The following is a 24,085-nucleotide window of genomic DNA, read 5'->3' as shown; positions in this document are numbered from 1 at the left end:
GTTTGAGCCCCAGTGACCGCTAACCAGAGTCCTAAGCAGGATTCTGTGCACCCAAAGGTCCTGCTGCTTACAATGTGGGAAAGGAGATTAGGGAGTAGGGCGCACCTACTTGGATTTCCTGGCAGCCTCACTGAGAGTTAAACAACAGCACATCCTTTGAGCCCAAGGCCAGCATGTGTACCCCATCCCCATCCCCTGAACACACACACTCTCTGGTTTTATGGGACCAGGCAGCTAGATGCACAGAGGGAGGCTGGGCTGGGTGGGGCTGGGACTTCCACTGCCAAAGGAAATCCTGAATCTGGCGTTACAGATTTAAAACATAATCGGCAGCAGCACTTCCGAGAACATAAACAGTGCTTTGAAATAATGGGGGAGAGGATGATGCTCTAAGCTGGGACCATCAAGCACCCTAGAAATGCCTGACCCCCACTGCCCTTTGAACCCAAGCAAGACCCATCCTCCCTACCTGCATCTCAGTCCATTTAAGTGATCTGTATGCAACCAGACCCATATTTTGTTTTTCCTTCCCTTAGCAAGGGAAAGGAAGCCTGTCCCCGCGCCTACTCACGTTCTGTATGCTGATAGTCAACTGCGTCTTGAAGTCGTTGAAGTCCTTGGCCAGTTCATAACCATGGTGATAGAAAGTGAAGAGTCCTTGTAGGAATGCCAGTAGCTGTAATGAAGGCAGAAGGGCAAACTTCACATAAGCAGGTTCAAAAGGTATTATGGAGCTGTATCTGAGTTCCCAGCCCCGGTTTGAAAGTCTAGAATAAGGTAATAATAATGGCTATCGTTTACTGTGCACTTCTTATATGCCAGGCACTGTAACTTCATATGCCCTGTCTCACTAAATATTCATAACAACCTATGAAATGAATACTGCTATCATCTCCAACTTATTAGTAAGGAAGCAGATTCAAAGAGGTTAACTAACTTGCCCCAAAACACACAGTAAGTGGCAGCCAGGATTTGAAACCAGGTCTCCTGGCACCAACAGCCAAGCTCTTCCCCTGGGAGCCTCATCACCTCCTAAGAAAATCGCTTCTTCAGAAGCTGAAGACCAGGGCTCCCACTCAGTCTCCTTCTAGTATATTCATAATATCAGGTTATCATGCAGAAGGGTGTGGTTATATTGATAACCAACAAGGAAGGGAGAAAAGGAAGCCAGTGTGTCCTGAGTCTGCAGTCTAAAAGGCAAAGTCAAATCAAAGAAAATCATCCAGATCAGATTTCAGCTCAAGTGTGTTTCTGTACTTTCCAGAGGCTCTCCAGAAGTAAATGCTCTGGATTCCTTTATTAAAATAATCTCATGTTCCCACATTTTCATTTAGGTGGTTTCCCTAAATTCTCACTTAAAAGTGTCACAGGGCTTCCCTGGTGGAGCAGTGGTTGAGAGTCCGCCTGCTGATGCAGGGGACACGGGTTCGTGCCCCAGTCTGGGAAGATCCCACATGCCGCGGAGCGGCTGGGCCCATGAGCCATGGCCGCTGAGCCTGTGCGTCCGGAGCCTGTGCTCCGCAAGCGGAGAGGCCACAACAGTGAGAGGCCCGCGTAACAACAACAACAAAAAAAAGTGTCACAGCCTAAAAGGTAAGCCCATTCCTTGTTTAGTCTTGTCTTTAGTGAAGAGTGAAAACATCTGTTCACGACAATTCTCATAACATGCCTTCGTATACTTAAAAACCATTCATGTCCCTACCCTAGCCCCTGCCAGCCTCCACTTCTCCAAAGTAAATAAACGTTCCTGCCCTCTCTCCTCTCACTGCCCATATGTAAACTTCACTGCTGTTATGCTTCCCTGGCCCCTTCCCAAGCTCTACATATCCTGCCTCAGTCCCAAATCTCAACCTGAAGACAGGATTATAGTTAAAGCCTGAACAAGGTTCAGAAGAACCAGAACCTCACCTCCATCACAAGCTCAGTTCGACTACATTTGGAGACCAGCCCCATTCTAACTTGAACTTCTCAATGCCAACTCACACCGTCTGAGTTGTCCCCTCTGACCTGCCTCAAATACGTGTTACACCAAGACACAGCTGCATCACTTTATATTGTTGTGTTTAATCTTCTAGTCCTTAAATGAACATACCTTTACTTATTAGACACAATCTCACTTTGTTTCACCTATTCTCCTTTTTTGAGAAGCAGCCCTAATAATGAGAGTAAAGGAAACTCTCACACTTTGCTTGTGGCAGGAACGATAAGCACCAAGGTAGATACTGACCTGTCTTCAGACAAAGCCACATGCCCAGCCCACTTTATCAAAGAGCTCTGCACTGGAAAGTCAGGCAAAACCCCAGCTTATAACAATATGATCCCTTGACTTCCTGCTGCCTTTGTCCCTGGAGCATCTGTTCCCTTAGATCCTTACAGGAGGAGAGGGAACAGGCACTGCTGGGTCCTCTGGCTATAAAAACATCTAGAGGCACCATATATACATCCTTCACCTAAATTAAGGAATCGGTGGTAAGCCACAGAGAATCACCAAAGACTAACAATGAACTCTTTTCTTCAAAGATGACCAAAGTCTTTGCAAAGTCCTCTATGTAAAATACATTTTTGAGAACGTGGCCCACACTTTTCCTTCTAAATGGCTCCAGTAATGGAGAAGAAGGAGCTCTTGTGCCAAACCTAGTGCCAGTATTCACAAGGACAACAGTCCTTTCTCATGTCTTCCCTCCCTGTTGTCCTTGAAGGCTGTGCCCCATCACTTTTCCAGACCACTAAGTCACCCTCTATTGGAGAATAATGCAGAAGATAAGCAGCTGATTCTCGAGTCATTCCTTCTATTAACGCTGATTTATGCTTCACTTAAAGTCAACAGGGCCTCTCTTATTCAGGGTAATTAACTATCTCAAACAGCTTGCTAAGATGCCACCTGGGTATACACACAAACACTCCAAAGGCAGAGAGCTGCCAATGTTTATTTTGGTTTTCACTTCCTCTGGTATCATGGCTGATTGTCCATTTTTTCTAAAGGAAATGATGCCTTAGGTATTGTTATCTTTGGGCCACTTCCTTCCTTCTCCCCTCACAGCATCTTTCGTCCCCTCCCCTACCTCCCACACACTGTATGAATCTTTGAACCTATGACCCCAAGGGAAATGAAAGTCCACTGCTCGGGGAGCTGGGCAAGGCCCACAGAAGGACCCCCGAGATGGAAGGATATGTCTGCCTCAAAGAAATGGTTCTACTCACACACACAGAGGAAGCTCCTGCTGTAGCCTCACCTGGTTATCAGGTAAGAGAAGCCAGCACGTCCACCCAGGCCCCTCCCTGGACAGCCAGACACGCAATCACAGCATGACAAAGGACGTGCCAGAGGAAGACCTTCCCAAGCCTCCTTTGCCTTCTTCCCCTTCCTTGTTTTTCTCTGAGAATAACTGTAAGAAAAATTTATTCCTATTTCCTAGCTGATAACAGATTTTTAAAAAAATAATAAACAAAAATGTAACTGCGTTATTAGTGATAGTTACATTATTCTGGACTACATGATAAATTTAAGTTTTTTCCATTTATAGAATAGAGCTACTGTTTTGGGTTGAATTTTTTCCCCCAAACCCAAAAGATATGAAGTCCTAAACCCCGGTATTTCAGAATGTGATTTTATGTGGAAATAGGGTCTGTACAGAGATAATCAAGTTAAAATGAATCCATTAGGCCCTAATCAAAAATGACTGGTGTCCTTAGAAAGGGGGAAAATTTGGACACAGTAACAAACACAGAGAGAAGATAGTCCTGTGAAGATGAGGAACTGAAGTGATGCATCTATAAAACAAGGAATGCCAGATACTGCCAGGAAACCACCAGAAGCTAGGAAGAGGAAAGGAAGGATTTTTCCTGACAGGTTTCAGGGGCAGCAGGGCCATGCTGACCTTGATCTCAGACCTTTAGCCTCTACAACTATGAGACAATACATTTCTGTTGTTCTGAGGCACCCAGTTTGTGGTACTTTGTTACAGCATCCCTAGCAGAAGAATACAGCTACCAAGAACCATTCATTCACACTGATGAAGAGAAGGTCAGCCAGTAAAGGGATGAAAAGCTGGGCTGGGTAAGCCAGGTAACTCCCTTTAACTTGTCTTTAACCTATTACTGCAGTGGATTATGGTAGAGATTGAGATCATCTATGTGATGGGCTTCATTAGCACAGGCGTGCTGGCAGGGGCTGCTCAGCAAGAAGGACAGAATCAGACCGATGTGTCAGAAGAGGCACTGTGCTGACAGGGTCAGGACAGGCGATGCCACTGACCAAAGCGAAAGAATGACAACCTGCAATGGGGCGGAAGCCGTGAGAAAGGACAGGAAGGCACAGCACCAAGAAATACTCTGGAGGCGAAATTCAGAGGCTGTGGAGCGTGACGAATGTAGAGAGTGAGCTCTCTGCGGCAGTAGGTAACCTTCAATAATGAAAACTCAGGGAACAGACGGAATATGGCTTCACCTTTAAGAAGTCAGTTATGTCATTATCTACGATCCCCATCTCCAGAACATTTAGTACCTCAACAAGAAAATTAAGGTTTCCAGAGCACACAAAAATATATGGTTTAGATCCAAGAAATCTGATTTTTCTTCCTTAGCATACTAAAATTTTGTTTCTTTTTCTGAAGGTCAATAACTTCTGGCACTTGAAGTTACTTTCTAAGAAACAGATGAACATAGTTGATGTATATGGAGGTTCCTTGAATGGCTGGAAGACTCCCTTGACTGCAACCAACTCAACACATGAATATCCACACCAGGCACCCCAACAATTTAGTTCAATTGATTTTTTTGCTTGTTTCCTTTCCGCCCTTAAGTAGTCAAATGCTGTTTCATAGAGATTAAGAGTCAGACCACTACAGCTCTGCTATTTACTAGGTGTGACCTTGCAGAAGTAAATAAATGTGCTTCCATTTCTTTATCTGAAAACAAAAACAGTACCTACCCTCAGAGATGATATAAGGATTGAATGACATAATGTGGTAAAGCACTTATTACTCACACAGAACATGACAGTTTCAGCTGATATCATCGACTGTTATTTCACGTTCTTCTTTTGTACAGTCTAGGCCAGCGGCTTAAACTTTAATGTGCAGCAGAATCGCCTGGAAGGCTTACAAAAAAATAGATGACTGGGCCCTACCTACAAATTTCAGGTGTGGGGTAGAGCCTGAGAATTTGTATTTCTATGACTTTGAGAACCAGTGATCTGGTCAGTAGCTTTTTCATTGTGTGACTCTCTTCTCCCTACCCACAGCTCCAGCCACTCACCTGCCTATCGACAGGTTTGCTCAGAAACAAGAACTTCTATAGAAAAGTGAAGGTCACATATCTACATCCAACCTCTCCGCCAACTCATTTAACTTAACTCAGGACAAGCCCCTACCACTTTCTCTTCACTCTAACATGAGACCAGACCTTTTTTTTCATTAGCTCTTTAGGTGCCTCACTTTATGACTTCAAAAACATCTGCAAACCACAATGGTTCTCTACTTTTTAAATCCCTCTGGTACATCCATCCTATGCATGCTGGCACTGAACTGCTTGCTACCTTGGCTAGCTCTTTACCATAGACACTGCTTCCCCAGGGAGACTGTGAGCTCCTCAGACAGAGCAGCTGGGTCATCAGCATTTTCTATGTTATTCAGAAAATAAATGTTTTTAGATTTACCAAGACTATATTAAACCAAGTAGGCCCTGTTAATACTGGCACTTGACTCATTTGCTCACTTGAGGAGACCTTGGGTGGCCAAAATTGATATATTCCTCTACTTCAGAATAAAAAATAATTGCTAACTGGGTCCTAATAAGCAATTATATAATAACTGGGTGTTACTTAGGTTAGCTCTATTCTAAGCATCTTACCTGGATAAACTCAGGTAATCCTCCTAACATCTTTATAAGATAAGTGGTATTATTATACCTATTTCACAGAGGAGAAAACTAAGGCTCAAAAAATAACCTCCTCCAGAATGCACAGCTGGAAAATGGCTGAGCTGGGATTTAAATGCAGGCAGTCTGGTTCTAGAGCCCTTGACGATGATGCTACACTGCCTCTCAAAAAACCTAAGACACTGATATACTACAATAGCATGCCAGGAAACAGTATGATAAATCCTTATAGATTTCTTTAAAAAAAAAAAAAAAAAGAGGAGGAAGAAAGGGAGGAGGAGGAGACGGTGGGGGAGGAGGAGAGGAAAGCCCACCTAGAGCAGAGTCAAACAGCTGAGCCCAGCCTAGGCTGGATGAACCCCACAGATGCGTAAGAAATAAACGTCTATTGTTGTATAAGGTTTTATGGTTATTTGTTAGCCAGCAAAAGCTAACAGATACAATATCTGATTCACTATATGGAGACATCAAAATGGACACACAAAAAAACAACTCAAAAATAGGATGGGTCGGGCCTCCCTGGTGGCGCAAGTGGTTGAGAGTCCGCCTGCCGATGCAGGGGATACGGGTTCGTGCCCCGGTCTGGGAGGATCCCATATGCCGCGGAGCGGCTGGGCCCGTGGGCCATGGCCGCTGAGCCTGCGCGTCCGGAGCCTGCGCGTCCGGAGCCTGTGCTCCGCAACGGGGGAGGCCACAACAGTGAGAGGCCCGCATACCGCAAAAAAAAAAAAAAAAAAAAAAAATAGGATGGGTCAATTAAAATGCAACTCATCAAAATCAGGTATTTATAGAATAATATCGACCAAAGTATACGTAAAGATTATGAGAAGCACACTGTTTTTTTTTCCTCTAGAAATTCTAGTAAAAGTAAAAAGGCCAAAGGCTAATTCTTCATGACAGTGTTTGAATTCCTGCTCCAGCCACGAGAGAGATGAGACTTTTTTTTAGTCAACCTGTGATTGAATGGCTGGTTTTAACACCTCTCGGCCCCAAGCAGGGAAATCAACAAGCTTGCTTTCTCTGACAGATGGCTTTCCCCATCTCACAGACCCTGCACAAAGATGTGGATTTTGACCTGAGATCTTGGCAGAGATCATTGCTGGAAAGGAAGCTGGCTCTAAAGTTTCCATTATTCAGATAAGACTGAGGTAATTAATAGCTTTGAAGAATCTGCCAGATGACATGGCTGGAAGTAGACTCCCAAGATCAAAATAGCTCCAGCAAAGTAAAAGATGGACGCAACAAATTCCAAGGCCAAATGGAGTCTTGAAACTACCAGCAAGTCTACGTGCCTAAAAAGCATCCCCAAAGTTTATAAATTAGAAACAGAGCACAGACATTCTTGACCAAAAAGAGTGGTCATTTTCTTTCAGTTTCTTATCGTTTTGTTATTTGCTTAAGAAAATCACTTTCTTAAATCTAGGTAGGTAATCTCATTTGTATAGAGACCTCAGGCTTGGGTCTAGATCAGAGGTTGCATTCAGGTGAAAAATTCAAGATCTGCAAGAGTTTTCAATTGAGGCCCACATGCTCATTTGGTGTTTCCATGGATTCTGAACACTAGTGCCACAGAGGGGTAGAGCAATACCACATCTGCACAAAACCACAACCACACTGGGGTGGCCTAAGCTACAGCCAGACGTGTCCCCACACTGCAACCCTTCTTGCCCACTGGAACATTCTGTCCAAGTCCAAATCCCATCACGATTCACTCAGAACAATCTCTGTGCTGCTTGGTTATAACAAACTTAAGAGTGAGAAATTGCTTTATATCGCATCTTTTAATACATGACTGGGATAAGGAGGGGCTTTGAACTTAGGAGGCAAAAAGAGAATGGTTTCCTTGGGTTACTGCTACATTTGCGTTATTTGAGGGAGAGAAGCGGGGGAGGAAGGAGGAAAGTTAAGGTGTCATCACTATTGTTTGGCAAGATGGAAACTCCTCCCCTCCCCTACTTTGACTTGGAAACCAACCAGCACAACGCAAGGTAGCTAGAGGACGGAACCATTGCTGAATGCTCTACACCCATGTCTGTGGTTGTACTGGGAAGAACCCAGGGTAGCCAGTTGACCAAGCACTGTTACTAGCAGAAGGCACAGCATCAGGGCTGGTCCATCTCTTCATTAACAACTTAGAGCATTTCATCATCTAGGTAGTTGGAATGAGGGCGGGGTGGGGGGGGGGTGAAAGTCTGGGTACACAATGAAACCTTGAGCATCTACTTACAGGCTCCACGAACTCAAACATCTTTCTCTCTTGGACTTCTTGCACCTTGAAGACATATTCCAGGGATACTTCATAGAAATGCTGCCGGACCAGGTCCACTTGGCTGTCTGCCTACAAACAAGATGGAATTTCAGAGAAAAATCAGGTCACTATCTGAGGAGAGGATTCAGCAAGTAGGCAAAAAAATCTCTGGAGATGGTTTTTAAAAACAAATCCAGTAGCATGAAGCAGAACTAAGAACAATGATCATGGTTACCCTAGCGCTAATTTTGTGCCAGGAACCATGCCCATAAAGCTGTACATCATTATTTTATTCAATCCTCATTATACTTTCAGTTATTTAACCCTCATTAAGTTCCTAAAAAGAAAATATCTTTAGGGGCTTCCCTGGTGGCACAGTGGTTGAGAGTCCTCCTGCAGGAGACGTGGGTTCGTGCCCCGGTCCGGGAAGATTCCACATGCCGCGGAGCGGCTGGGCCCGTGAGCCATGGCCACTGAGCCTGCGCTTCCGGAGTCTGTGCTCCGCAATGGGAGAGGTCACGGCAGTGAGAGGGCCGCGTACCGCAAAAAAAAAAAAAAAAAAAAAAAAAAAAAACCTTAACTGGGGCTTCCCTGGTGGCGCAGTGGTTGAGAGTCCGCCTGCCGATGCAGGGGACACGGATTCGTGCCCCAGGAGGATCCCACATGCCACAGAGCGGCTGGGTCCGTGAGCCATGGCCGCTGAGCCTGCGCGTCTGGAGCCTGTGCTCCGCAATGGGAGAGGCCACAACAGTGAGAGGCCCGCATACCGCAAAAAAAAAAAAAAAAAAAAAAAAAGATATCCTTACCCCTAATTTACAGGAAGTAAATGAAATCTGCTAATATTAAGGAACCTGACATAGTTGGTACAAGGCAGAGCTGGGATTTCTGTCCTGGCTGATCTGCCTCCAACACCCCTGCACATTCCTAAACCATTAGACTCTACCACCTCTCCACACCCTAGGGCCGACCTAGGTTCCGTGGAAGACAGATTTTTAAAGAGAAAAAGAAAACATGCAGGGCCATCCTCCTCCCATCCTTCTAAATGAACAAAACAAGCCGACGGGGGCAGGGGACCTCAGAAAAGAACATTTTCACACATCGTACATACCTTCTTTGGACAAGGATGAACTATTAGTTTACCCCTAGAAGAGTAATTACATTGCTGCCTCGGAACCTCACCTCCCTCTCTGTGCAGGTGTGTGGGCTGTAAAGGCCCACACCTGGCTACAATTAAGCCGCTGATCTAGGATCCAGAACCCAGGGGAAAAAATGAGCATGTGTGGAGTAGCAAGATGCTGTGCTAGGAAGTACCTCAACTATCACTATAAAGCTCTTACCCTTTCCACTATTTTCTTTAGAAATGAAGTATGTCATTCGATAACATACTTTACAAAGACAAAGTCCCCAAAGGAGTATTTCTTTCGGTGTTCCTTTGTCAAGATTCCTGCAGAACAAAACTGGAACAGACCTTTTTTGTGTGTGTGTGTGTGGTACGCAGGCCTCTCACCGCTGTGGCCTCTCCCGTTGCGGAGCACAGGCTCTGGATGCGCAGGCCCAGCAGCCACGGCCCACGGGCCCAGCCGCTCCACGGCACGCAGGATCCTCCCGGACCGGGGCACGAACCCACACCCCCCGCATCGGCAGGCGGACTCCCAACCACTGCGCCACCAGGGAAGCCCTGGGACAGACCTTTTACTTCATTATACCAAATATGGTATTGCTAACCTGACATATTAAGGAGTTGGCAAATCATTCATTCATTCATGGAGTTTACAGCATAATGAGGAAAAGAGATAATTAAATAATCATGTAAATAAAAAGAAAATGACAAAGTCTGGAAAAGCACAAGGTGCCATGAAACAATCCGAAAGACTCCATTCAAATCTCCTGCAAGCAACTTCCTCGCGGGGCAACTTCCATACTACTATGCAGAAGGCAGTCCCCTAAGTAACAGCTGCACAAAACCAAAATGAAAGGCTACGCCTGGGGGCATCACCTAAGCCTCCAAGCAGGAGAGCTGATGTCTGAGCACTGACAGAGCTTTATTTGGAGACCGGGTTTCAGAAAGTGCTTGCACCACGCCCCCTGCCAGGTGTAGCCAGTGGACCAGTGCCTGACACACCTTCCACCTGGGCTCCTGCCGGCTAAGGCCCGTAAGTCCCTGTAGTCCTTCATTTCTCATAGTGCAAATCCAACACACTTACACCTAGGGACGCATCTATTTCCCAGACCTCCCCCACACCCCTGATACATCCTCCCTGCTTGGGCTTGCCAAGTGAGACACAACAGAAATAAAAGTCATTCGGAAAAGCTGCAAGTTAGGCAGGGCTGGAGGAGCCAGGAGCAAAGTCCTCTGAGAAGAAGAGCAGAGCCCAGCATCAGTGAGAGAGCCAGGAGAGCAACAACCTGGGTGGGAGTTGCAGTTCTATCATTTTCTAGCCGGTGGGACCCGCTCCAGTCACTTATCCTCTCCGGGTCTCTTCCCCACACCTGAAGGCTGGAGATGCTATGATCTGCCCTTGCTCTGAGTAGAGCTGTTTCAAAGACAAAATGAGCTAAAAGATGTGGACATTTGAAAACCAGGAAGTGTTCTGTGCACACTGGGGGTTATCACCAGGGACATCTGAGCAGATGGGCTGTAATCCCTGCTCCTACCCTAAGCCAGCCACATCTTCTCTGGGCGGTTCCAACCCTCTCCTCACTGGCCTCCCTGCTTTCTTTCTCTGCTCCCACAATCCAGCCTCCACCCAGCAGCCAGAATACCTTTCCTAAAATCTCCATCAGCTGTTCTCACAACTCCTTCAACACCTCCCCCTGGCCTCTCCCATGGTCTGAAGACCCTGAGGAACCGGCCCAGCCCTCCTTCCCTCCCCCTCTCCCACTGAGCTCCAGCTGGGGCTCCTAGCTATCCTCCGACACTCCAAACTCTTTCTTGCCATGCAATCTTTGCACTTGCTGTTCCTTCTGCCTGAAAACCTCTTCCCCTAGATAAATATTCAATTTTTTAAACTTTAATGCACAGTAAGAAATACCTTTTACATTATGACCCAATGAACAAACATTTATAATTAGGTGCAACACACTTTCATATTTTTCACTCTATTCTAGCCTACTCTATGTCATGACCCAGTAACTCAGATCTTATGACACGCTCACAATTTAAAGAACATTGTCCTAGCTTTTCACCCAGCTTGCTCTTTCTCTTCCTTCTGGTCTCAATTCAAATGTCACCTCTTTAGAGAAGCCTGCAATGACATTATTTTAGGTATGTTACCCCGGGGAGTCTCTACCCCATCTCCCAATTTATTTCCTTATCACTACATGAAATTCTTACTTATTTCTCCCTCTTTTCATGTATTGCCTATTAGAATATAAAGTCGATAACAGTAAAGGCCTTGCCTCACTTTTCCATTCCAGATCCCGGAACAGGGCCTGGCCCACAGCAAACATGCAACTGATGCTTGAGGAATAAATGAATTGATCTCTATGTGGCCCAGCACTGAGAAGAAAAGCATAACAGAATGCATTTCCAAAGGAAAAGGAAGATGAAATCCCAAGTGGAATGGTAGGTTGCTCCTGCCAATGCCCCTCTCATCTGGGCCATAGAATTCACCACATCCTAGCTCCTCTTGTGATGGAATCAGAAGCCGGTTTCCAACCCCAGGGCAGGCAGTTCCCCTGCCCTGTTACTTAAGAAGCTGTCAATCTACCAGCTTGTCCAAGACACACCAACCATTCCGTGCTTCTTGGAAAAGAAAAATTCTCCTAGATTGTAGGTTCCGATCATTCATTTCACTCCCCACAACACACCCAACTCCTGAACGGACTTTCACAGAAGTGTCCAAGAAATAATTTGTCCAAGGAATGACTTATTATCTTTGAAGCCAGCTTCTGAGCCACTGAAGAAAACACTGACTTTTAAAAAGTCATCCACTAGATGGCAGTGTCACTCCACATCGCTGCCCAGTCATTTCAGCCGCCAGAGGTCCAGGATGGGCTAGAATTTACAAGTATTCATTCAGGCCTGCAATCAGGGAATAATTCTGGACCATCAAAGGAAGTAGCTTTCGTTAAATGTGTAGTAGGTGATTCATAATATTATTAAAAGTTGATCTTTTAATAAATGTAAGGAAAATCATCACTAAATAGCTGGAAGACCTTGAGTAAATCACGTGACCTCTGCAAGGAACTCAGGTCCTGCATACGAAATTCTAAGAGGTTTAACCAGAGAAACACCAAGGTCCCTCCCTCTCTCCAATTCCCTTAGCTTGACACTCGCATTGAATAACAATGGCTGGCAGGCAGCCCAGCAACATCCTTCCCCACAAGATGGCCAGAGAAGAGCTTACTGGGTTAAGGGAAACGGCTCCAGAGTCAGGAGCCAAGGTTCAAATCCTTGCTGACTAGCTATAGGCAGGCTATTTAAACATCTTTGAGCCTCAGTCTCCTCCTATGTAAAAGAGAGGGAATCCATCTGTACTTCATAGGGTGGTTAGGAGGATTTGAGCAGATTCCACATAAAGTGCTTAACATGGTGCCTGGTACATAAATATGCATTCAATAAACACTGGCAGCTATTATTGTTGTTGTTGTTAGTAAAAATATTATCATTATTATTGTTATTATTATGAGATTTTTTATTCAATTTAATTCAGCTTAGGTATAAAAAGCAATGCTTAAGAACAGACCAGGACTTGCAAGAAAGACCTGCAGCCCACTCCTTGCCTTCAAAGCATTTAGGAAGTGTGAATGGGTAAAAGACAAGGATTGTAACAAAAAAGCATAATGAAAAAGTTTCCACTAAGATAAATACTGACAGTGCTGCAGACAGAATGTTTGCCCACCTCACCCTTACGTTCATATGATGAAACCTAATCCCCAGTGTGATAGCAGCATTTGGGTGGAGCCCTTGGGAGGTGATTAGGTCATGAGGATAGAGTCCTTAAAAAAGAGGCCAAGGGGGCTCCCTCACCCTTTCTGCCATGTGAGGAGACAGCTAGAAGACAGCCATCTACGAACTGGGAAGCAGGCCTCACCAGATACCAAATATGCCAGTGCCTTGATCCTGGACTTCCCAATATCCAGAACTGTCAGAAACAAATTTCTGTTGTTTATAAGCCACCCAGTCTAGGGTATTCTCTTATAGCAGCCTGAACAGACTAAGGCAGCCAGTAAGAATGCCATCCAATTTGGGAGCAGGGGAGGGTGAGGAACAGGCCAGTTATGGGGATAATACTTTATATTTGTGTAGCAGCTGTGATTTACCTTCTCATACATGAAGTAGGCAGGACAGGTATTTTATGAGTATTTTACAAAGGAACTAGAGCTCAGAGAGACCAAGTACTTGTCCCAGGTCACACAGTCAACTACATAGCAGAGCAAGCCTTGAAAAGAAGGTATCTCTGCCAGTCTAGTGTTCTGGTCCCCATATTGCTATCTCAGGGGGAGATGCTATTGGCACAACCCTAAAAGAAAATGTGGGACTCATTCCAGATCAACTCACCAGGAGCCAGGCATGGAGAAAGCAGACCGGGAGGAGAAGCAGCCTCACTCTGGGGAAGCCATGCAGGTAGGATAACTACTGCGGGCCTCCCAGTACCAGTAGGTGCTAGAACAATCACATATTCTCTCAGCTGTGAATACTTGCACTCATGGTGCATGGTCACCTAACTGCTTAGGAACTACAGAGTTAGCCAGATCTGGTGATTGTGAGCTCCAGCCAAAATGCCTTTCCCTATCGTTTCCAAACCCTAAACGCCAAATGATGTTAGAAGAATGATAACCGATCAGGACAGATCCTAAATAGAATTACGTATTTATCACGGACAATTCACATATCCTTGGGTATCTCGTAGTGCCCATAGACCCATATACAGTTGGGAATAGCCTTTTATGTATCATCCAATGAAAATCAGCATTTCCTTAACCTTCTCAATCACATTTGACAAGATTTACCCGAGCAGCTTTGCTACTTCAAGAATCTCTTCCTCCGCGTTGGCTTCTTTCTCCCTAACTCAAGCAAAAGATCTTCAAGGAAAGGTCAGCAGTTTCTTACTTCCTACAGCTCACCCCAAATACAATTGCTGCTGGTTGGTTGGCCAAGAACTGATCTGCAAAGCCCACTATAAACACTTCCTGTTGCTAAGTCTGTATCCATCACTCAAACAACTGATTCAAACACTCATTTCAAAGAAAGAGTTCTGAGCACAACACTTCCTAACTGAGGGTGTGTAACAAATCCTAGACTCCACCATCTCCTGAGTAATCCTCATCTTTCAACCTTTGACCCTACCATCTTCATATGAACAGAAGTACTGGCAAGGAATTTGCTCAAAAAGAAAGGAAACTGAAGAATGAGTGCTAGCTTGGAAGCCATAGCCTCGCTTTAGCACACACCTGAGACAGTTCAAGCAAATTGTTAAGAGCTAAATAAGATGATATTCATGTAGCCAAGTTTGGAGTTCCACTAGCAAACTGTCCTGTCTCCCCAAAACATAAACCCCCTCGCCATGCAAATCTCCATGAACTAAATAAAAATGGTCACAGCTCCAAGACCACAAATCTGACTTTTCTTTCCAAGAGAACTACTCTTAAAAAAGACCCCATGCAAATCCAAAAAAAAAACAGGGGCAGACCAGAGAATTTACTTTTTTGAAACAAAGTTACCTAAGCACAAAATACATGAGACAATAAAATACTGCTTAAAAAAAAAAAAAAGACTAATGTCAAGTACTGGTTGGAATAATTTTTTTTTTCATTTCACATTAAGGAAGGATGACCAAAGTGTTTCAGATGCTAACATTTCAAATCAGTGATGTAAGGAGGAGGTCAAAAGGCAGGGTAAGAGAGTACAGAATCAAGGTCAAGGGTGAGAGAAACAGGAAAACAGATCTCAGTTTGAAAGGAAGAAGCACAGTCTAGTGATTAGGGTGATCTTGACCAGCTGCATGTTTCTTGCTGTGGACAGGCGGGACAGCCGTACAGCGTGGCTGCATCGGGAAGGGACAAAGGCAATGTGGACAGCAAGCGTGGAATGCGGGATCAGAATGAAGCTCCAGCAGAGAGTAACCAGAACATATCCACAGCACCATGGAAAGATTTTAACACTTTATTCAGACACTAGTAAAGTTTCTTACCTCCTGAAGCTGAGATTCTTTCTTTTTGGAAGACAAATTCAAGTGTTTTTCTAAGATGCCACAATACTTCTCTGTCTCCTTGTCATACTTCTTTTTGGCTTCCTGGCAAAAAAAAAAAAAAAAAAGAGGAAAGGAGAAAAAGAGTAAAATGTTGCAGGAAGGAAAGCAACCTAGGTCAAACTCTTCCTTGCTCATCTTCATGGCTTCATCATTCCCTCAGACCCAGAACAGTGGCAGACCACCCAGCTCCTACTCTTCTAATAATGCCATGAAAGCAAGCAACCACCCATCAACAAACAGCCCAACCGTTTTGAGGGTCTATCACAGAGGCGCCACTACTATGCCAGAAATGAGGTAAATACCAGTATTTCAGAGTGGCAGAGCCAGGATTCCACCTTCTAGAAATTTCAGTTGTAAAACAGAAATCTCTAGTTTCTAACTCACAAGGATGTTCAAAGCCAAAGGAAGAAGGGAAGTTACCTGTGAAGCTAATCCCCAAACAGGAAGATCTACTTACACCTTAAATGGGACAAGTCTAGACTAAGAGTAGATCCAGCTTTAACTGTGTTCACGAAGTATGTCTTAATTTGTAGACCTAAATATTCCTTGATGCAATAATATCACATATGGGTCTTTAAGCTGAGGAATAATTCAAAACAAAGAAGACATTATCTTCCCAAATATGTTCACTGTGGCACCATTTATAATAGCAAAAAGAAAAAAAAAAGCAACAGCAACACTGCTGCCCAAGAATAGAATTTGAGATAATTAAAGTATGGGGCATCCAATAAACATAACTAGGAAGGCTAGCATGATACAAACACGGTGCATCCTACAGAGAATGTGTCTACCTGCAGACAAACATTAGATGGGAAGATACTTCAGTGAAAATACTTGAGTTAAGAAAATGGGATAATGGGTGATTTTTTTTCCCTCCATTTGGGAAATGTTTATTATCCTATATTATTGCTTTCAAAGTAATATATATATCATGTTACACAGAATAATCCCTGCTCCCCCAAAGTCACTGAAGTCCTATTTCTATTCCCTAATTTACAGATAAGAAAACTTAGATGCGGGATGTTAACTTCTGTAAAAAGTCACAGAGAGTGACAGAGCTGGAGTCAGAGCCCAGGACAAGCTGCCTCCAAGTCCACATTCTCAGCCACACCTGGAAACACTGTCATAGGCGGTCTCTCTTCCCTCCACATTTCAGTGGGGATGGCGGGCAAGGGGCCTGAAAGAAGGTCTACCATGGCCTGGTAAACAGGATCAAATGTACTAACTGGGTGCATCATTCCGGCTTTTGACTCACGTGGAGCCCACAGCAGATATTTTTCTGCAACTCCAAGGCTTACAAGAGGAGAAAAAAATTTGCGGCCAGATAAGGAAGCTCAGATACACCTCTTCGTTTAATGACGATAATAACAAGCAAGCACTCTGTGTTAGGATCCTTCAGGCACTGGAAATATAATACAAGACAAGGCAGAAACGGCCCCACCCTCGTGGTGGGACTGTTTCAGCAGAAGGAGAAACACAATTAACCAGTAAACAAACAGCCTGATTCCAGACCGCTGCAGGTGCCACAAAGGAAACAAACAGGGTTCAGTCGCAGAGATTCTTGTAGAGAAGTGCTCCAGAGAGGCCTCACTGCAGAGGGGAGGTATGATCCAAGACCTGCTCACCTCGTGAGGGGCAGAGTGGAGCCTTCCAGACTGGTAAGTGCAGATGCTCTGGGAAGAACACACTGGGCCTAAGCACGGAGGCATTACCAAGAAGCCATCACCGGAAGCTCTGAACAGCACCATTTATCTGGTCAACGGCAAGACTCTAAGCCTCACAGAGTGGGCAGAATCATCATATACCCATTTGAGCTGGTATGTATCCATTTCTACAAATCTGAATTTTGCTTGAAAGTTTTACATACACAAACCAACATGCAGAAGCATGTGAAGACAAAGCTGGAGGAGATATTACTCCTACAAACAAGGAGAGGTACAGGCAAGACACTTGACTCAAGCAATGCTTTTCCTTCATGGAAGTCAGCGACTTTGAGCTGGGGTTCCAACTCTGACTGATGCTCGCACAGGCACTCCACCAGCCTCGTCGACAACCCCCAAAAGAGAACCCTGCGCCAGCACAGTCCAGAGGGCCAGAGGTGAGAAAGGGCTCAGCAACATGAGTCACTGGCATTCTGTGACTTTCTGGCAACTCGACCTTTGGGGGAATAACTCCTCTAGGATTGAGATCATGTTCTTAAGACAGGAGGGTGGGGCCTCCCTGGTGGCGCAGTGGTTGAGAGTCCGCCTGCCGATGCAGGGGATACGGGTTCGTGCCCCGGTCTGGGAGGATCCCATGTGCCGCGGAGCGGCTGGGCCCGTGAGCCATGGCCGCTGGGCCTGCGCGTCCGGAGCCTGTGCTCCGCAACGGGAGAGGCCACAACAGTGAGAGGCCCACATACCGCAAAAAGAAAAAAAAAAAAAAAAAAAAGACAGGAGGGTGGTAAGACTCAGTCACTCAGGTACGGAGATGGTGTTCCCCTTCCAGGGAGTCCACGGTGGGTGGTGAAATGGATCCAGCACAGTTAGGATCCTGGAAATTATTCCCAACTCCATACAAACCACTGCCCCTCTGGGACTCAGTTCCCTCATCTATAAACTGAGGATGACTAGACGAAATAATGGTCCAAGTCTCCCCTTTCAGCTCAGAGACTGTCTAACAAAAAAAGCATAAGGGGCTTCCCTGGGGTGGCGCAGTGGTTGAGAGTCCGCCTGCCGATGCAGGGGACATGGGTTCGTGCCCCGGTCCGGGAGGATCCCACATGCCACGGAGCGGCTAGGCCCGTGAGCCATGGCCGCTGAGCCTGCGCGTCTGGAGCCTGTGCTCCGCGACGGGAGAGGCCACAGCAGTGAGAGGCCCGCGTACCGCAAAAAAAAAAAAAAAAAAGCATAGGAACACTCATCCCATTGCAGGACTGTCAGGACTAAATGAGATAAACCATATCCAGTGCTTGGTAGAGTGCCTGGCACATGGAAAGTGCTCGATAGAATTCAGTGCTGATGATGCTGGTGGCAGTCATGCTGGTGGCGGCAACGATGTAGTCCATCATCTAACCCCACCTCCTCATTAGGATACCATTTGCTTTCCAAGTTCCACGTCCATGAAGGCAACCCGTCACAGCACCCACCACAACTTGCAGTCACACGCTTATTCATATCATTCTGTCCAGTGCCTTTCTCCCTGCACACCATGAGCATGGTGACCACATCTGCATTTACCTGTATCGAACAGCAGTGTGGCGCATGGTGCCGGGCACACAGCAGGCTCTCCCCTGTTTTTTGTGAATGAACTGTGTGTATCGAATAGAATAGTTAATAGATTTTATGACAGTGTTCTGAGCGGCACTTTATAGGAGTTCACTCATTTCTTCCTCATAATAACTCTGTAAGGTAAGCACTCTCAGTATCCCCATTTCTCAGCTCAGGAAACGTGTGGAGAAGGTCAGTAACCTCTCCACGTTTACATGCAAGTGGCACAAGTGGGATTTGGACTCAAGCAGTCCCACTTTTAGCCACTCTCTCTGATGTCTATTCTACTTTCACTGGAGAGCCCAGCTTCAGCTGCAGGAAAAATAAACTCCCCCAAACTCAGAAATCTAAAAGCAGGGCCAGGGCTTCCCTGGTGGCGCAGTGGTGGAGAGTCCGCCTGCCGATGCAGGGGACACGGGTTCATGCCCCGGTCCGGGAAGATCCCACATGCCGCGGAGCGGCTGGGCCCGTGAGCCGTGGCCACTGAGCCTGCGCGTCCGGAGCCTGTGCTACGCAACGGGAGAGGCCACAACAGTGAGAGGCCCGCGTACCACAAAAAAAAAAAAAAAAAAGGAAAAAGAAAAAAAAAGAAAAGCAGGGCCACAGCTAAGCCAAGCCCCAGGGTCCGCCCTACCCCAGAGCAGCCACGTTAGCACAAGAATGCTCCTCACATGCAGCCTTCACCCCCAGAACTCTAACTTCTGCTTCCTGCAAGTAGCAACAGGTTGTTATAGCAACCGAAGCACACCAGACCTGGGAGGAGGAGGAAGGGTAATTTTAGAATCACACGGGCAGACTTCAGAAGTAAGGTCTTTGAGGTATTCCTGAGTCTGCTCCCTAGATGGCCTAGTAGAGGGGTTGTTTCTCTGTGTTCTCTTAAGCACACGTAATACTGTGATATACATGTACGAGGATGGGGGGTGGGGAAGAGGAACAGGTAGACTGAAAAAAAAAAAAAATAACGAAGGGGGAGGGATGAGAAATCATCCCCAACGTCATCACCTCATTCTTCAACAGGAATGAGAGAAGACAATGTGTGTGAGGGGAAACATGTTTTGGTGAGTGACTGTTTCATATAAATTTTTTAATTCTCGTGTTTCTCACCATCTACAGCCCCCAGCAAAGTACCTGCTCCTGTCACTCGGATCACTGATACTAACCCCAAAGGAACCCACTGAGCCTTCTGCTCTTCCTCCGTGGTAACTATGGTAACCCCCACGCCGCCCAAGGAAGAGGCTGGAGTGAGAGGCGTCAGGAGACGCCTACTGGAGAAGTGACTTCTAGAAAGATAACTCAGTGAATGGGTCTGCTCCGCCTCTGCCTCCAAGCTCTTCGGAACCTCCAGAGCCACTGTGTGTTTGCGGGAGGGGAAAGCGCAGGCCCCAAGGCCACGAAAGAGACGGTGCTCCTTGGGTCTGAGAACTCAGGGAGGGGCACTCGGCATTTTCCCATCCATCCCTGGGCTTGTTTCCAAGTCTCGGACAAAATCTTAGTGGAATAAGACTTCCTTTAAATTATACATCCCTTAACCTCTGATAGAAGACCAATGAGCTCCAATATCTTCATAAATGAAAACTGTAAAATTGGTAGGGAAGTGCTGTAACAGTGGAAGAAGAATCTTGGCCATGGTCCCTCCTTCAAAGTAGGGCCATTCCTCCCTCTGAATAACCCTGACTGAACCGAACATCTCTGTCACATCCTAATCATATTCATTTTTAGAAAGCACATGCACTTAGTTGGGGGCTGAGGGGAGAGCCCACTTTGTTACACTTCAGCTATGTTTTTCCCACCTACAGGCAGGCATCTCTCAAGGCCATTTCACAACTGAGTAAAATCCACACCTTCTCCACAAGTAAGAGGGTGATGTTGCCCAAAACCCCCTGCAGGTGGCACAAGGGACTGAGGCCAAATGACTCACAGCTCCAGAAAAAAAAAAAAAAAACTGGAAGAAAATCTTGAAAATCTTTTTGCTTTCATTGATTCCAATGAAAACATCTTGCCTGCAGGTGGTCTCTAACACTCTACTGAAGGTCAATCTCGCTAGGGTTGTCTAGTGATTTATCACAGGGCAGGGGACCCCAGAGAATCCACCTTTAAAAAATGAATAAAATTCCCTTCTCAATCTTTCAGTAACAGGTTAGAGTCAGCCAACTTTCAGCTACAGTCCCTCCAGGTCAGCTATAACAAATGGTGACCTCTGGGTTGAAGCAGTCCCGCTTTTTGATTTGCACAATGTGTAATATATATTTTTAAATTATTTGCCAACATTTTTTGAAAGCCAGGAAATTTCCTATAAAACCCTTTAACTTTTCAGTTTCTCTTGAAAAAAATGTAAAGGTCTAATGACAGAGGGCTCCTTTTCATACACAGCTAAAGTGGGCTAAGAAGAGTGTCCCCATGCCCACAGGGGCCTATCTGCAACCCCTGTCCTAGGCTCCAGTCCTGGACCTCCACAAACAATACAATTCCATGGTGTCCAAACACACAGGTATCTACTCACACAAAGGAGGTGTGGTTTCTTCCTTTGGATGGTTTATGAACTAGCACAACACGATTAGATGTCAAAACACTAGAATGACAGCTCTGGGGTTGACCTCTCAGTCTTACTTCAGACACTTGTGAAGAACAGATGAGCTGGGCTTTAAGCTTATTCGCCCAGGATTCCCTGAAAATGGTGGGCTTAGATCTTCTGAAGAAGGTGGTGTGTTTTCCAGACCTCCTGCCCTAAAATCCAAGAACAAGGCTTGCGAAATTCTCACCTTGGCAGCCCCAATCTGCTCCTTTCGAAATTTCTCCAAGGGAGTGATGAGCACTTCACTGGCATTCTCAATCTGGAGAGGAAAAGCAGAGGGGTCGGGGAGGGGGACAGAGAAGCAGGGTCAGTAAAGAACCACAGCAGTCCTGGCACAAAAGGGCTCCCCATGCTTCAGTATAAGATCTCAGTAAGCACAATGGTGCACGTGTCACCTCTTCCTTACACCTGACCCAACAGCATGCCAAATCGAAATCTAGTCATCAGTTCAAAACACATTCTTCCTGTGCATGAGTAAGATAGATTATTTAAAAATAAAAATGAGGACCTCTAAAAACGTAAGCAACCACATTGACGGCAGAGTGGAACTGGTGGCAGAGTAGGGTCTAAATTTCAAGCTTCAGGTGACATCTTCTTGTAAATGCTCATTCAGCCAAGTTATATTTAAGTAGATATATTTAAAGTAGGTCAACACTGAGTCTAGGTTAACCCTCCCCCCAAAAACACCTCCACTTTTGGTGGCATGAAAACCACCCAAGCCTGATTCTGTGTAGCCCTACCAGTTCTGGAGGGGGATCAGGACGCTTGTGCCTCCTGGCCACTGGCTGCTTTTCAACTTCATCTCACCACGCTCACCCCCCCCAGGTCCTGCCCTCAACTAAACGGTCACCCGAACGCACCTCAAATGGGCCAAACCTGCCCCACTTCTGAGCCTTTGCATTTGGCTGTTCCCTCAGATGCTTTGTCCCCAAATAGTTGTGTGCACAACTCATTACTTATTGTAATTCAGGTTTCAGCTTAAAGGTCACCTCTTTAGAGAGGCCTTCTCTGACCACCAATGCAATCCAGAGAAACTTCCCACTACCCCACCAAGTGTTTTCTTCAGAAGATGTAAGCCAGCTGAAGTTTTCTGGTTCAGCATTACAAGACGTGCACATGCATGCACACACAGGCACACACACACACGCCACTCTCTTGTAAATGTTCACTTGTCCGCCACCATCCCCAAAACACAGAAGAGTGCTGAAACAAAGGAGCACTTAAACATTTTTCAATGACTAAATGAAAGAATGATTTCTTGATTGGCTGCCAACTGTGTGACCACAGGCAAAACATTTAACCTCTCTGGGCTCTAATTTCCTCAGCTGCAAAATGAGTGGGGTGGATTGTTCCAGCTCTAAGATTCTATGGTCTTTTCTAAGACAGCACAATATTTTACAATCTTTCCTTTTAAGTCATTCATTGCTCACTCGTCACTCAACTAATTATTTCAGGAATCTCATCGCAACAAAGCATTATTTTTCTAAATCACATTGCCTATCCATTGCAATGAAACCAACAGAGTAAATGCCAGAAGCCATAGATGGAAACAGCAAAGAACTAACTAGACAATGTGAGGGGTAGAAGGTGGCAGGTCTCCAAATGTATTGCCACTTGCCTTTTCTTCAATTTTGAGAGCACTTATTTTAAAAGAGAGCATTTTAACTCTAGAGTGTTGCAATGTTATTTAACTTGTTTGATTTTTATTGTCATTTGATGTTGCTTTATTGGCTCACTTATTTCAGTCTTTCCCACAAATCAAGTGTAAGTCTCTGAAACTCACAATGGAGCTCTGAGCCACTTTGAGGCCACTTTGAGGTTGAGGCCCATTGGTTCTCAACATTAGCCGAAGGTTAGGCTCACCTGGGGAGCTTTTAAAATTCCCGATGTCCAGGCCACACTCCAGACCAATAAATCAGGATCTCTGTACCTCGATCCAGGCATCAGTGTTTTTTAAACTCCCCAAGTTGTTCCAGTGGACACCCATGGGCGAGAATCCAGCCCTAACTAGATGCTAAATATACAAAAGCCCTAACTTCCCACCTGGGAATCAGGACACCCAAGTCCTTGTCCCAGTCCTGCTACAGCACGCTATCAGCCTTCAGGAGACCTCACTTTTCTTAGCTGTCAAATGAGGGACTGCACACGGTGAGGAATAAGGTCTGTCTGGGTTTAAGATTCTATGACTATGTAATTTCCACTCAGTTCCAAGCACTGTGCTGATATTCAAGGCACAGCAGTCCATTCTCTGCCCTTCACGAACTCATATTTCCTATGGGACACAAACACGTGCAGTGACTATCAGGACACAGTGTGGTACATGCAGAATCAGAGGCATGAACTAGACATTCAGAAAACACAAAGGATGGCCGAATATTCCATTTGGGGAGTCAGGGAAGGCTTCCCAAAGAAGGTACAGCTTTGCTAGGCTAAGCTGAATTGATGATGAAGCTGTCACAGGGTGAGGAGGTAAGGAAGGGGCTTGCGATGGCCAGATACTCAGACGCAGACAGCAGAAACTAGATTCACTGACATTAATAATAAAATTGCAGAGGCACGCTGGAAAGTATAATCCAGTCATTGTTCCCTTACCCCAGACCTTAGCAATGTGCAGGGTATTCATCGTGATTTGCTCACCATACCCTCCACCCCCAAATAATAACTCTGCCAAGAATCAGACTCAAAAGAATCACTTCCCTTTCTAAGGCACTAGCACGTGCACAAACACACAAGCCTTCCTCTGCCTCCACCCACTACCATCCCTGCTGCTGCTGCCGCCGCCGCCGCCCTCCTAATTCTGGTTCAAGCACTCAGCAGGGAGCAATCAAGGCAAATAGTGTCTCTCTCTGCAGAGCATAAAGTGAGAGGCTTCTGCTCTCGTTAGAGTTTTAAAGAAATGCCAGCTTCTTTTGGTATCACACGCACTTGGGTTTGAATCCAGGCT

General features: G+C 45.6%; 1 protein-coding gene across 3 annotated transcripts in view; it reads right to left on the bottom strand.

The window, feature by feature from the left end:
- Positions 1 to 24,085, bottom strand: part of ARHGAP26 (Rho GTPase activating protein 26) — a 494,532-nt gene that overhangs the window by 348,815 nt on the left and 121,632 nt on the right. For 2 of the 3 annotated variants that reach the window (XM_060093555.1, XM_060093556.1), the window contains exons 4-7: positions 21,329 to 21,400; positions 15,262 to 15,363; positions 8,105 to 8,215; positions 572 to 676 (exon numbers count right to left, since the gene is read on the bottom strand). In XM_060093555.1, coding sequence (XP_059949538.1) covers positions 572 to 676; positions 8,105 to 8,215; positions 15,262 to 15,363; positions 21,329 to 21,400 — 390 coding nt within the window. The remainder of the gene's footprint in view (positions 1 to 571; positions 677 to 8,104; positions 8,216 to 15,261; positions 15,364 to 21,328; positions 21,401 to 24,085) is intronic. The other variant, XM_060093557.1, reaches the window with a different exon arrangement.

The sequence above is a fragment of the Mesoplodon densirostris genome, chromosome 3 (genome assembly GCF_025265405.1).
Source record: "Mesoplodon densirostris isolate mMesDen1 chromosome 3, mMesDen1 primary haplotype, whole genome shotgun sequence".
NCBI classification, from domain to species: domain Eukaryota; kingdom Metazoa; phylum Chordata; class Mammalia; order Artiodactyla; family Ziphiidae; genus Mesoplodon; species Mesoplodon densirostris.
Note: the sequence above shows the minus strand (reverse complement) of the source record. Positions and strands in the feature narration are given on the sequence as shown.